Below are 14,802 nucleotides of genomic sequence, written 5' to 3' on the forward strand. Positions count from 1 at the left end.
TTTCTCCCCTAGGTGTGACCTTCACACACACACCCCAGAGTGGAAGACTTGTCACTTGTTTCCACTAGACACATCCTGGCAACGATGCCGTGAACGACACGTGCCTTGGGCATGTTCCTGGAAAAGGGGGGCCCCGTGGGGAACGTGCAAGCGTTTCCTCAGGGGGTGATTTCTGGCACTGCACAGGCCAGCCTGTGCATAGAGCTCCGTGGGGAAATTTAAGGGGGCAGGGAAGGTTCGGGAGCAGGCGACGGTTAGGAAGAGCGTTGTCCCTGCCCTCACACTCCTGTTTTTGGGTAATGGAGGGGGCTTATTTGACAATTTTCCCCCTATTTGGTGGGCCCAGGGCATGAGAAGGGTTAAAAGGGGGTAGAGGAGCGCGTGGCTTTTGTGTGACAGGCCTGGGCATTAGATAGGGCGATGGTGATGTAATGTTCATTGTTGCTGATGTGGCAGGTCAGCCTGGCTGCAGGTCATAGGAAGGACGAGATTGATGTTGAGGGCAGTTTTTCGGGGGTAAGGAGTTTGCTTGATGCCGGGGACATAGCCCTTTGGAGGAGGGTTGGGGGAAGCACAATGGGGTACTAGCACGGTAAAGGAGTGGCGTGGTGCTGTTTGCACAAACGGGCTACCCCGGGTGTACAAAAAGGGGAAAGAGGTATTGAAGAAGGAGGGGCGTGACCTCGGGGAGAAGATGGGAGAAAGCGGGAATGAAGGTTGAGAGGATTTTAAAGAGACAGAAGGGAGCAAGGGATAGGAAGGGAGGAATTTGAAATGCTTTAATTATTTAATTGTGAGGGAAAGGAAATTGTTTATTTATTTAATTGTTTGTCAATTGTTAAAACGGACATGTTAATCTGTAAGGCCAGGGAGCCAGGTTAGCGTTTTTTGTGAGCTGTGGCCTGTCACATTAAAGTGACTTTTTCCACTGAAAAGCGAGTATGGGTATTTTGTACAGTAAGCCCAAAGGCTGCTTTGTTGTGAAGCAAGGACTCCTTCCATAGTCCCATCTTGGGTCTTCTGTCTTGCAAGAAAAAATCAGCTAAGAATGCAATTATTTTTATTTATTTATTTATTGGACATTTGTATGGCGCCTATACACAAGTGTTTTCAGGCGCCACAAGACAAGATGGGGGTGGGGAACAGGGAAATAACAAACAAAAACCGGTTATATTGGCCTTGTGACAATCCTACCTTGCAAGTGCTTGAGAAGGTGGTAAGTGCAGGGGGATAGGCGGCAGAACCTGATGCCATGACACCTCAACTCTTCCTCTGCCCCTAGAATATCACAACCTTGCAATGTCTGCCAATCACCCCGCTTCGCCTCTTGCGGAACTGCCTGCCCCCCTGTCAAGCATTTTAACTTTTCCCCAACCACCAAATGACTGTGATTAATTTCCCTCCCATATTCTCTGTCTCTATGCCCCATCTCCTCAGTGCACGTACGGTCTGTGATGTCTTTATTTGGAGCCTTTTCAATCCCGTACTTTGCTTTCACACTTTATTTTGCCATCCAGCCTCCATGGAATACTAATCCTACTATGAAATACCAAGCCCCTCTCACTTCTTATAGGTCCTGTGTATTCCAGAGGCCTTTTAAAAAGGGATGGAGGATGGGCATGATCACCATGTTATGCTATTCAGTATATATACTGCACCCATCACCACCATAGTGGTGTTATGACATCTGAACTTCTCCGAGCAGTGGTACATTGTGACCCCGTCACAGTGTCGCCAGGCATTGGCCTGTGAATATTCACAGTGTCGCCAGGCATTGGCCTGGAATATAAAAGAGGAAGGGGTTATTTATTTATTTATTTATTTATTTTGTACATTTGTAGGGGCGCACAAAGCCCAAGGCATCTAGGCGCTGGTTACAGGAGAGGGAAGGTGGCACATGGAAGAGGTTCAAAAATTATTTGAAGAGGAGGGTTTTGAGGGATGGGGAGAGGAGGTGGAAGCAAACGAAAATTAGCCAGTAGAAAAACAATTTGGTAGGGGAAAACAGATGAGGTGAGGCGGGATCATGGTTGGGGTGCATGGTACAGTGAGGGATCATGGTTGGGGTGCATGGTAAAGTGAGGGATCATGGTTGGGGTGCATTGCACAGTGAGGGATCATGGTTGGGGTGCATGGTGCAGTGAGGGATCATGGTTTGGGTGCCTGGTGCAGTGAGGGATTGTGGTTGGGGTGCATGGCACAGTGAGGGATCATGGTTGGGGTGCATGGCGCGGTGAGTGATGGTGGTTGGGGTGCATGATGCAGTGAGGAGTCGTGGTTGGGGTGCACAGTGCAGGGAGGGATCGTGGTTGGGGTGCATGCTGCAGTGAGGGATCGTGGTTGGGTGCATGGCATAATGAGGGATCATGGTTGGGGTTCATGGTGCAGTGAGGGATCGTGGTTGGGTTGCATGGTCCAGTGAGGGATTATGGTTGGGATGAAGGTGCAGGAGACAGAAGGGCTCCGGGCCTGGTTGCATCATCTCTTACCCCATCTGGTTCACCAAACAATTGGTTGAACTGTGGGGCACTGATGAGGCGTGCATCCTGCACTGGCCATTGCCAATAGCTTTTGCGTTTGGGAGACCCTTGAGCCGCTCCAGCTCACGTCCAAGCATTGGTACTGCACTCGGGTAGCCGGGTGTACTGGGAAGTTCCAAGTAATGCTGTTTCACTTTCTTGGGCATTACGAAAATGAGTCAGTGCCACCTTTGGACCCTGTCTTCCCCTGGGCCAATGGCCAGTGTACCCTGAAAGGGTTTATTCCCCACACCACTTACATGCCATGGATAGCAAGCCATTGAATGGAAGATGGCTGTGTCTTTCAAGAGCCTTGGGCTGCACTCGTCCTACCAAATTGCAAGCATACCTTTGTTTTGACCCCATTGGCTTCAGTGCCCAATCTGGTGTTCCTGTTACCAAAATGACAAACAGAAATTGGACTCGCAAGCTGCTTCTGTCATTGTAGCTCTACGGGGATGACTCCAACGCCTAAAGTAATCACCGCTTCGGAAGCCAGTCAGGTCCTTCTAAGACGGACGGGCACACAGTGAGAGACACGAGATTACCCTTGCCACTGAGCAACAAGGCGTAAACACTTGCACACGATAACGCCCACAAACATCAGTCTCGTGCATTGGCTCCATACCCTCGAAACACATTGTGCGTTATGACCCCAACCGGCCCATAAAGCTGGGGGTTGCCCAAAAGCACTTTAAGATGAGTAGCAGCACCCGTGAGATGGTTGGGGATGCAGATTAGTACTCTAGCATCAAATCAATAATGACAACTCAATGGTTTGGCAAATGGAGTACAAAAAACGGGGAGTCTCATGAATATCAGCGGTTGCTAGATCTTTCTTCTCGCTTCACAACTCCAATGAACTTCATAAAAAACACATCATTTATACAAAAAACTCGTCAACACTGAGGTAGAATGCTTAAAATGTTACATGCAATTCTATTGGCTATAGGAAGGTAACTTTAATATAGTTACTATATCTGTATATGGTAACAGAGTGAGGGGATTGGGTAAACACTGTCAGGTGGGGCATCTAAGCCCTACCTTGAAAATGGCTACTGTAGACGTCACTAAAAGTACGACGTCCCATTGGTTCTACTAACTATAGAACCCTAGATTACTTGGTCCAATATGATTGGGTTGGCACCAACCCCACTCATACTTTTCCCCTTTGCCTAGCAGCATGCAGAATGGTCGGCCAGGTGCAGGGTGCTCATCAGCTCCCCCGGCCTTTCTCCAATTATTGCTACAATCAATCCTCACTTCGGTGGTCATGTGTCAATTATTTCACTGTGGTTGGCCTCGAGACTGGATCTCTGTCTGGAAACGTTCTGATATCTTTGCATGGCACTCCGTCATGCGTAGGTGTGAAAGTCCCCCTTCTTCTCGCTCGGCTTGTCACATGTCTCAGACACCATAAAATCACCTCATTCTCCATGTAATTTGTGTATTTGATTTTCATTTTGTCCACCACCTGCCTTCTGCTTCTTATCGTGACCTTTCTGAGCAGGATATTCTGTTCTTTGCTTTATTAATTGTAGCTACTGTAAGTCTATTTTAGCTGATACGACCTTGGCTTTTTGGCACTGTTTGTGTCTGAGTTTCGTTTCTGTCTTTCCTTCTTGATTTGTTAACTCTGAAGCTCTCCTGATGTGGCCTCCAGTAACCTTTGGTTGATTCTGCCTTGTGCATAGTGGAAGTATACTTATATAACATGCTTCTATTGAGGTAGATATGTATAGGTGGCGCTTGCCGCAATCTATCTTACTACTAAGCATAGCAAGCCGCATGACTTTCTTAGCTTTCTTGCGGTTCCAAGCATATGTACACGTGTAAACTAACTGAAAATCTTCGCCGGGCTCATGACATAAGCTTCTTACATTTGACATTGTCCTTTCACTTTAGGTTCACGATGTCCCTTATTCATGGCCTTTCGTCTCCTTTTGCCACTCGCAGGTCGTCATATCTTCTATATGTGGGTCAGTCCGGGTTCTTGTGAGGTCACCATTTGTCTTCCATTAAGACCTTTTTGGTTTCTTCAGGGACTGTACTCAGACAATCTTCATTCCGTTTCATTTGTTGATATGGTTTTCTCAATGGGTACTTTACTGTCCAGGGTTTCTTAGGTGTAGGTAGCTCAATGGGTGCAGTTCTTCTGATAGGTACTAGACAGAGCCCCACTGCAGCTCTCTGCTGGTTTATTTGCTTCTCGTACACTTCGGCGTGAACGTTGCTGGTACTTCAAAATGGACGGTTGGAGTGCGGGTTGTACTTGGGACCTCCGCTACACTCCCCCCTCTGGGCGATTCATTGTCCACTTTCATTTCTTACTTTGTATCCATCTTCTTGGATTCTCTGCATTCACTTTTACTTCATCTTCTGGGTCCATACATGATGGTCTGAAGAAATGTCTCTTTGGGGTCTTTATTTTTATGACTCCCTTCAAGCGTCCTGCTGTTCTCAGGTGTTCATTTTGTTCCACGTCATTAGTTTACACTGTCCATTTGGGCTGCAATTGATCCATATTCCCACATAATTTCTATGTTTCCTGGCATATCGAAACTTTGTTCCTTCTTGTGCATGAATGCTGGCTTTCACAAAGTCTCTTATTTCTTCATCAGTCAGGTCTTTGGGATTCCACCTTGGTTTGACATCAATCATGATCTTCATCCCTATGGCCTTTTTTTGCAGTTTTCTGACACTGAGAAATTATTATCTTGATAACACAGAATCCGAGCAATATCATATCTAGTAGGGCTTCTAGGAATTTGAATGCGTCTGCCATCCATTGCGGAACCCATGCAAATAGTGCTCCAAACCAACTGTCATCGTCCACTTCATCAGTTTCATCAATCATTTGATTCTGTAGTGTTGTCAGCATACCTATGGCCTCTGTGAGAGTTCCATTTTCCTTGTTGTGAGAAGGTATAAATGTGCAACATGATTCTCCAATTTTTGCACAAACATCTCCATCCATAGCTGTGATCATGTCAAGGACATATCTGTTCTGGAGAGTCATTGGTCGTATCGCTCTTTACTCTTCCTTGATTGTGTTGAATCCTTTTATGGTCATGTTGATGGTCTGCAATAACTACCATCTGGTTATCTGCAACCATTTAGTATTTGCTCCAACTTGAATTCTCGGCATGAAGATCATTGTGAACACTGATTAGGTCTGGCTGAATAGCCTATGTTCATAGCATCAAAAGCATAGCATCAAAAGCTTCTATGGATTTGGCAGAAAAGTAATTCTCTCGCTTCATTCGGTTCATCAGTTCCACAGATCCCTTCTTCCTCAGATGAGCATCTGCTTTCGGGGAACTGTCAATATTCAGGTCACTTTTCGGAATCACCAACGCTGAAACATGGACATTCACTATTTTGCATATACCTCCCCAGTTTCTCGGCAGTCTGATGTATGCTTTGAATCCACATGCCCAATAATGATCCATGATTACTGCAGTACCGTGTATCATTCCTGGAGTGTCAAAAACTCGTCCACAGTTCTGATTCTCCCCCCATCTTCCTTGTGCCATTATTCTTGAAGCAGAATTTTGGATTTTCCAATGGCACTATCTGCAAGGGTCCTCCTCTGTCTTCGACCCATGTTAGCAGTTTTGCAAGCTTCTGCCACAATGGCTTGCATCCATTTCGCACTATGTTGATGGTGGGCTCGTAGTGACCGAAGACCATCCATGCTGTGCATATCACACCTCCTTTTTCCGATCCGTCTGGAGAAAGAACTGTTCCCCAAATTTGCATTTGGCCTCTGTTCTTCCACTTTCAAGCCTCTTTTGCCATCTTCCCTTGAACGTTTAGTTTGTGATTTGCTTCTCTTCTTATTTCTGCTCCTTTAACTCCAGGCTTTTCATTTCTGATCACGATGTGTTTTGTCTTTCTATTATTTCATGTCTTTATGTCTTGGACGTAATCATTTTCATTTGGATCAGTTGCTTCAGTTGCCCATTTCAGTGAGGCATCACTTCCCATGAACTGGCCTCTGGTCTTGCATATTGCTACGTGTGATCGACAGTGTGCTGTCTGGACATCAATTTCTACAGCTACAAAGATCTTTGACTTCCCCATGCTGTAAGGTAGGAGTGCACAAACAAAACATTCCCCCTCTGAACTCCGTCTACCAACTTCTTTCATATGCTGGTACCATATGTTATTTCCTAAATGTGCTCTGCTGTCTAAGTAGTCGTTTAGCTCATTGTCAACTGCTTGTATGCTTTTCTTTATTCTCAAGGTTTTCATGTAGTTTGCTATAACTACATCCTTGAATGCATCCATATGGATTCTGCTTGCTGGAAGATTCTCAGGTATCCCAATCCATGGTGCAGGCATCTTCATCTGTGCCAGTCGAGTAGAGGAAAGTCTGGCAATTCTTTCCTTGTCCTCTTGTCTTTCCCTAGCTCTGGTTATGAACGACCATATTGATTCTGCTATCATCTGTTCTTCTGAGATTTTCTTTGTGCTTGCACTCGCCCCTTTCAGTGCTGGATCAGGTGTGTTCATTAATGTTGTTTCAGTTGGTTTCTTCTCCAACTCCCTGTTTCTTCACTAGCTCAGCTGTCTTCATTTGGCTTTTAACTTCACTTATAGTAGATCTTCTCATTGTTGGCTGTCCAACCTTCCCGTCTTCCTTGGCATGTGGTTCTGTAATTATTGACACTAGACCTGGGGTGTGTGCATTCATCGTTTGCATGTGTGTGTTTGTCAGTAACCTTCTTTCATTCTTACTCTGCCGACCCTGTCTCCGGCTTTTCAATTTGTTTGTTACCATAAGTTTGTGTGTGTCATTGCGAATCACATCCATCTCAAGTTCACTAATTCTAGTATCAGACCTTCTAGGGACTGGAATGACTATGTAAGGTCTGGGTGTTTTCGTGGTTTTCATGCGTACATCATTAGGTGGGTGCACTGGAATCAGAACACTTTGTGCGCCAATAAAAAATGCAGTTCTAATCATCAGCGACAGTAAAACAACGATGAATACAATTCATAGGTACATGATTCCTCTATAGGTTAATCTACAACACTTAGTTCTGGAGCAATGAGAGCGTCTCTCCTCCTGAGGGGCGACAAAATTACTACTTTGGTTTCCCATCTCGATCATCTGAGGAAAGAAACTAACTTTTAATATACTCTTATACAATATTATCTCTGGATTCTGCCGTTTCTGCTTGTGGGTTGCAGGTACTGAAAAAATGGTCCTTCTTTGCCTGGACACTGGATTGTCTATCGTCTCTGGATACAGTTCTCTTTTTTTATTTGTATCCTACAATATCTCGGCTAAACAACCACGTCATTTCTTTGCCAATTCTTCAAAGGAAAATGTCATTCTATGATTTCACAACAAACAACACATAAAACAGATGTTGCCAGTCTAGACAGACTCCAGCTGGCTACACAAATCTCTACCCCTAAATTGTACCCTGACATGGGGTGTAAGCCCATCCCTTTCAAAAAAAGCATCTTTAACCGCTTTAGTCTCCTAGTTATTCCTATTTTATTCAGGACTTTGGATGCAGGCTTCTTCTAACCACTATATTAAGCGTAGAAATGTGGGCGTATCCTCTCTTCTCGGGTGTCCTCCCATATACATTCTACTCTACTTCTAACTGTGTTTTTGTTTCCCACCTCCCTCCGTTACCTTCCCTTACTTGTTCTAAAGCATGCACTTCTTGCCAAAACTTTCAGTCTTTTTCACTCACCGTTTGCATGTTTCCTCTCCGGATGCATGGGATCACCACCTTCGTCACCGCCTCTACTGCCGTTCACCTGATCGGCTGCTCGTAGAAGTGGGAAAGGGTTTGTGGGGGAAAGCACGGGTTCCTTCAGACCCTAACCTGCAGGCTTTATAATTTATCCTAACCACTGTCCACAGGGAGCTTCTCGGTATACTTAGCTGGATGGCAAAAGGACTTGTGATATTGCAGAGGACCTAGAGTTACTTTATGTTGACGGTCAATGGGTGTCTTATCTAAACGATAATCGATAAACCATCCTATCTCTGCTACCAAGTCTTCACTAGGACCCCAACCGGCCCATACAGCTGGGGGTTGCCCAATAGCACTTTAAAATGAGTAGCAGCACCCGTGAGATGGATGGGGATGCAGATTAGTACTCTAGCATCAAATCAATATAATGACAACTCAATGGTTTGGCAAAGGGAGTCCGTTTAATGACGAGTGCAAAAAACGGGGAGTCTCATGAAGATCAGCGGTTGCTAGATCTTCCTTCTCACTTCACAACTCCAACGAACTTCATAAAAAACACATAATTTATACTAAAAACTCATCATCACTGACGTATAATGCTTAAAATGTTGCATGCAATTCTATTGGTTCTAGGAAGGTAACTTTAATATAGGTACTATATCTGTATATGGTAACGGAGTGAGGGGATTGGGTAAACATTGTCAGGTGGGGCATCTAAGCCCTACCTTGAAAATGGCTACTGTAGACGTCACTAAAAGTACGACGTCCCATTGGTTCTACTAACTATAGGACCCTAGATTACTTGGTCAACTACGATTGGGTTGGCACTCATACCTTTCCCCTTTGCCTAGCAGCACGCAGAATGGTCGGCCAGGTGCAGGGTGCTTATCAGCTCCCCCGGCCTTTCTCCAATTATTGCTACAATCAATCATCACTTCGGTGGTCATGTGTCCAATTATTTCACTGTGGTTGGCCTTGAGACTGCATTTCTCTCCTGAAAAGGTCTGATATCTTTGCATGGCACTCTGCCATGCGTAGGTGTGAAAGTCCCCCTTCATCTCGCTCGGCTGGTCACGTGTTTCAGACACCATAAAATCATCTCATTCTCCATGTAATTCTTGTATTTGATTTTCATTTTGTCCACCACCTGCCTTCTGCTTCTTATCTTGACCTTTCTGAGCAGGATATTCTGTTCTTTGCTTCATTAATTGTAGCTACTGTAAGTCTATTTTAGCTGATACGACCGTGGCATTTTGGCACGATCTTTCTCTGTCTGAGTTTCGTTTCTGTCTTTCATTCTTGATTTGTTAACTCTGAAACTCTCCTCATGCGGCCTCCAGGAACCTTTGGTTGATTCTGCCTTGTGCATAGTGGAAGTATACTTATATAAAGTTCTTCTATTGAGGTAGATATGTATAGGTGGCACTTGCCGCAATCTATCTTACTGCCAAGCATAGCAAGCCGCACAACACAATTTTCTTAGCTTTCTTGCGGTTCCAAGCATATGTACACATGTAAACTAACTGATTATCTTTGTCGTGCTCATGGCATAAGCTTCTGACATTTGACATTGTCCTTTCACTTTAGGTTCAGGATTTCGCTTATCCATGGCGTTTCGTCTCCTTTTGTCACTCGCAGGTTGTCATATCTTCTATATGTGAGTCAGTTTGGGTTCTTGTGAGGTCACCATTCGTCTTCCATTAAGACCTTTTTGGCTTCTTCAGAGATTGTACTCAATCTTCATTCCGTTTCATTTGTTGATATGGTTTTCTCAATGGGTACTTTACTGTCTAGATTTTCTTAGGTGTAGGGGCCTCAATGGGTGCGGTTCCTCTGATGGGTACTGGACAGAGCCCCACTGCAGCTCTCTGCTGGTTTATTTGCTCCTCCTATGTCACATACTTCGGCGTGAACGTTGCTGGTACTTCAACATGTTCGGTTGGAGTGCGGGCTGTACCTGGGACCTCCACTACAACATGAACACATAGAACAGCTTGTAGCAATATCTGTGCTTGTCAACAGATCAGAGATTCACCATATCATGTTTTGGAACATGCTAAAATATGTTGCCGGTTCTGATGTGAAACTGGACTTGTTGGTTAAATGTCATTTAACTATGCTTACCGTATAAGGCACATAAAGGCCTTGATGTCATATTACTTTTGGGAATCACTAGTGCCCGAGGCAGTGTGGCAGTAGAATCTGAGACTGAAAAGACTGCACTGATCATTGGATCAAGCCTTCAGTGCTGGCCAAGACCCATTGCTCTACTGACCCACGCATCGCTCTACTGACCTGCGTATTGCTCTACTGACCCGCTCAGTGCTCTACTGACCCGCGCATTGCTCTATTGACCCGCGTATTGCTCTGCTGACCCACTCATTGCTCTACTGATGCACTCATTCCTCTACTTACCCGCTCATTGCCCCGCTGACCTGCGCAATGCCCTATTGATCCACGCATTTCTCTATTGACCCGCGCATTGCTCTGCTGACCCGCTCATTGCTCTACTGACCCGCTCAATGCATTACTGACCCGTGCATTGCTCTTCTGACCCGTGCATTGCTCTGCTGACCCGCTCATTTCTCTACTGACCCGCTCATTGTTCTACTGACCCGCGCATTGTTCTACTGACCCGCGCATTGCTCTACTTTCCCATGCATTGCTCTGCTGACCCGCTCATTGCTCTACTGATCCGTTCATTTCTCTACTGACCGCGCATTGCTCTACTGACACGCTGATTGCTCTACTGACCCGTTCATTGCTCTACTGACCCGCTCCTTGCTCTACTGACCCATGCATTGCTCTACTGACCCGTGCATTGCTCTGCTGACCCGCTCATTGCTCTACTGACCCGCTCATTGCTCTACTGACCCGCGCATTGCTCTACTTTCCCATGCATTGCTCTGCTGACCCGCTCATTGCTCTACTGACCTGTTCATTTTCAAGATTAGGTTTTAAGCTTTGCAGTGATAACCTCGAAAATGCCTCACTTGGATGGCTTCCAGGAACTCCAATTTACCGCTGGTTACATTGTTGCCAATTTATTGGGGGAGTAGTGCCACGCGAGTAGTAACTTTACTGCTTGCATTCTGTATTGCAGGGACGCAGTGGATGGAATACGACACCTTGCGGCAAATCCTATACCACAATTCATGCAAACCTTTTTTTAAGCCAAATCTGTCACCATGTTTAGACGTATGAGGATTACAGTAGTGTCAGAATAAAACCAAAGAATGTAATCAATTTAGCAGACAAATGAACATAAACATTGAAAAGCAACATGGGTAGAACCAACTGCAGTCAATGTACCGGCAGCCGATATGCCAACATTGAAGGCTTTAATGTCCTCCGTTCATTGCCAGGGAGGTCAATATCTCTGCACAAAGTAATCTGGCGTTGGAGCACCTAAACCCCATTATGTACCCACAATAATACTTTATTGATACATGTATGTTGGGTGTTAATCCTTTTAACTTGAATCTATTCTTTTGATACTGTTACTTGCAATTCAAACTGCTAAACCCTATTCTTTTCGTCCCCCACTAGCTACGGGATTGCTGGATCCACCAATGTGACTGGGGACCAGGTGAAGAAGCTGGATGTCCTTTCCAATGACCTGGTCATCAACACTCTGAAGGCCTCCTACAGCACCTGCGTCCTCGTGTCAGAGGAGGACAAAAATGCCATTGTCGTCGAAGTTGAAAGAAGGGTTAGTGACCAAAATGCGCACTCATTAGTTCATCTGATTTTCTTTGACTTTTAGGGAGTAATCTGCTGCCACAGTGTACCCCATAGGAAGAAATATACGGGTGATCCAACTATTTATTTACAAGTTCCATTGTACAATAGCACCACACATGAAGGCTAAATCGAGGGCAATGTGATGGTACTTGCAAATATGAACGACAATACATATTATGCATACCACTATAACGAAAAAACTCCAGTTACTCCAGGATGACGAGCACCACCAAGTTAATAGTAAAACCGTTTGCATTGACTTTCCCCAAAATGCTATTTGTGATGACTTTTAACTCACTCAATGGATGGGATGAACATTTCACACACACAATATCTACCCCCACCTCCAAACAGGAAATTGCAGTCAAATTGTGTATAATGGTTCAAAAGGTATTACAAAACGCAAAAAAGTGGGGGAACCTCAAAGGGAAGAGGGATGCACCTGGAGAGTTGCAGTGTGGATGGGGAAGACGTTTACATGTTCGAGCAAACAGTGGGAATTGGCAAATGATTCATTAGCCTGGGAATTATTATCTCGGTTATACGACGAGGAGTCACAGTGATAGCGCATATGTTTCAGCCGTAAATTGTCAGTGTAAACTATTGCAGTATTGAAAGAAGGGGGGGAAAAGGGGTGGCATGGGCCAAATGCCCATGGCTAGTGGACTATGGCCTTTTAGCCTAATTGCAGCAATGTTGACAGTGGGCCACCGTCTTCTATACTAATTGTAGCAGAGAAGACAGCAGCCAAAGCAGGAGGCCATAGCAAGTGGGCTATGGAGAAGATATAGCATAACAAAACCCTGGAAATTCAGTGAAACAACTTTTGTTGAGAGAGAGTTAAAATTACCCTATTTATTGCAACATAACCCATGAAATGTGGAGATCATGAGAAGTGACGACAATCTTAACAGAGACTCATCTCCATTGCTCAGTCCATGAACACATCCATGAAATCCCAGCAGGGATCACAATGAGAACATGTCATCATGGGTGACAACTACACCAGCACTCAGAGTTAAGGTTGTCGTCACTTTCCACAACTGTCAATTTCATGGATTTTGTTGCTATATGTTGGTTTCACCTTAACTCTCCCTTAACTGAATTTTTCTCACTTACTATATAAAATCGTTCAGTATCATTCAGCTGGGTGCCCAATTAAAATGATCTAGTTCAATTTCACCTACAATAGGATGTGGATCGTCTTTAAAGATATTTTATTTTGGAAGAAAATGGAGAGGAAAGGGCTTTGGGTCGGGCAAGAGGTTAATCGGCTGGAAAGAGAATAGATGCAAAAGAAGTGGAGAGTGGGTCAGGTGAAAGTTCAGTAGGATGAGATGGCTGGAGGATAAGGAGAAAGGCGAGTAGGGAAGAATTTGAAGGACGGTGGATGACAAGAGAAGTTTGGACTTTCCAGAGTTGTCGTAGAAATATGCCTTATCAAAATCTGCATTTTTCAAATATGTATACACTAGGGCATCTTTTAAAAATATAATTATTTAATTAACCAAGTCTAAGATGGTGTCCCATTTGTTGACAAACTAGAGGATCTGACAATACCGCTGTTATTTTTCACTTACCTGTATAAAGTACTTTTGGAAGTACAAATGTCAAATGATTCAAAATGTTTTCAACAATGGGGTAATGAATTAACTGGTCAGATCCTAAAATATATTGGTCAGATCATACTATAGACATGGTTAATCAAGATTAGAAAGGGGTGCAGTATGTCTCCATGTGTAAACTGTATCGTACCTCGAAACGCCTTGGATGTAAGCCATGTGCGTTCTGATCAATCCCTAGGTTGCACCCACACTGACCTTTTATAGTTTTATAAAAACCAATCTTGGGGATCCTCTTTTTTCGGCTGGGATCCGATTCACGTGCTGACCTGCCCACCCTGGACTGTAACAGTGGATGTGTATATTTGCTATCCACTCCGTGTTTATAATCTGTCGGAGACATGAACAAACTGAGAATCATTAACAGTGGAAATTTACCAAACCAGGGCCACGGGCATTATGCTCTTCGGAAACAATTTGCTATTACGGAATGATAATGCGATTTTGGTGCTATGGAAACCAAAGACCAATGAAAACATTTATCTTTGTGTAGTTACTTATTTGTTAGGTCCTACTAAGCAACCAATGGAAGCATTTTTTAGAAAAAGACGGGGAGAGAGTAATGGATGAGGAAGGTGTAGGCGGGAATAAGGGGTAGATACAGTGGTCTTGCGATGCGTGGGTAGGGAGCTGTACTGGGTCTGGATATCTTCTTTGCCTCACTCCAGGAGTCCAAAGAGATAGGGTGAGTGACTGTGCCCCTGCCCTGGGATCGGCTTCCCTTCCTCCATGGCAGTTTGGTGTAAGCATCTCAGTTTTCAACCCTAACTGGAGTCTCCAGAATCTCACTTGGGGAAGCTTGTGCATTTCCCTGACAAGGCTTTGTGCATTTCACTGGGTGATGCACGTGATACTCACGGAGGACATTTTGTGCATTTCACTAAGAAAAGCTTGTATGTTTAACTGGTGCAAAGGTATTTCTGCGAAAGAAGTTTGTGCACCACACTGGGAGGAGTTTTGAGTCTAGCGTGTGCACCTCACAGGGGGAGTCTTGGTGTTTTCACTGTGGAACCCTAAGCAATGAACAAAGCTTGTACATTTCACTGGGAGAAGTGTGGGCATCTCACTGAAGGCACCCTGCACATCTTACTGTGCAAGTAACTGAGCATGCTTAGTGAGACATGTGCATAGCACCAGGATGGGGAATGGCAGAAAAGAACGAAAGAAAAAGGCCGAATGCGTGGTTTGTGTGCA

The 14,802-nt window shown here is 44.7% G+C and overlaps 1 protein-coding gene across 1 annotated transcript in view; it reads left to right on the forward strand.

Annotated features, from left to right (window-relative positions):
• The window catches only part of LOC138510209 (fructose-1,6-bisphosphatase 1-like), a 50,409-nt gene that overhangs the window by 13,978 nt on the left and 21,629 nt on the right, over window positions 1-14,802 (forward strand). Inside the window, exon 2 of the mRNA XM_069625710.1 lies at window positions 11,792-11,954. Within this exon, the coding sequence (XP_069481811.1) occupies window positions 11,792-11,954 (163 nt within the window). The remainder of the gene's footprint in view (window positions 1-11,791; window positions 11,955-14,802) is intronic.

Source organism: Ambystoma mexicanum, chromosome 6p (genome assembly GCF_040938575.1).
Source record: "Ambystoma mexicanum isolate Mex_15411 chromosome 6p, UKY_AmexF1_1, whole genome shotgun sequence".
In the NCBI taxonomy this organism is placed as follows: domain Eukaryota; kingdom Metazoa; phylum Chordata; class Amphibia; order Caudata; family Ambystomatidae; genus Ambystoma; species Ambystoma mexicanum.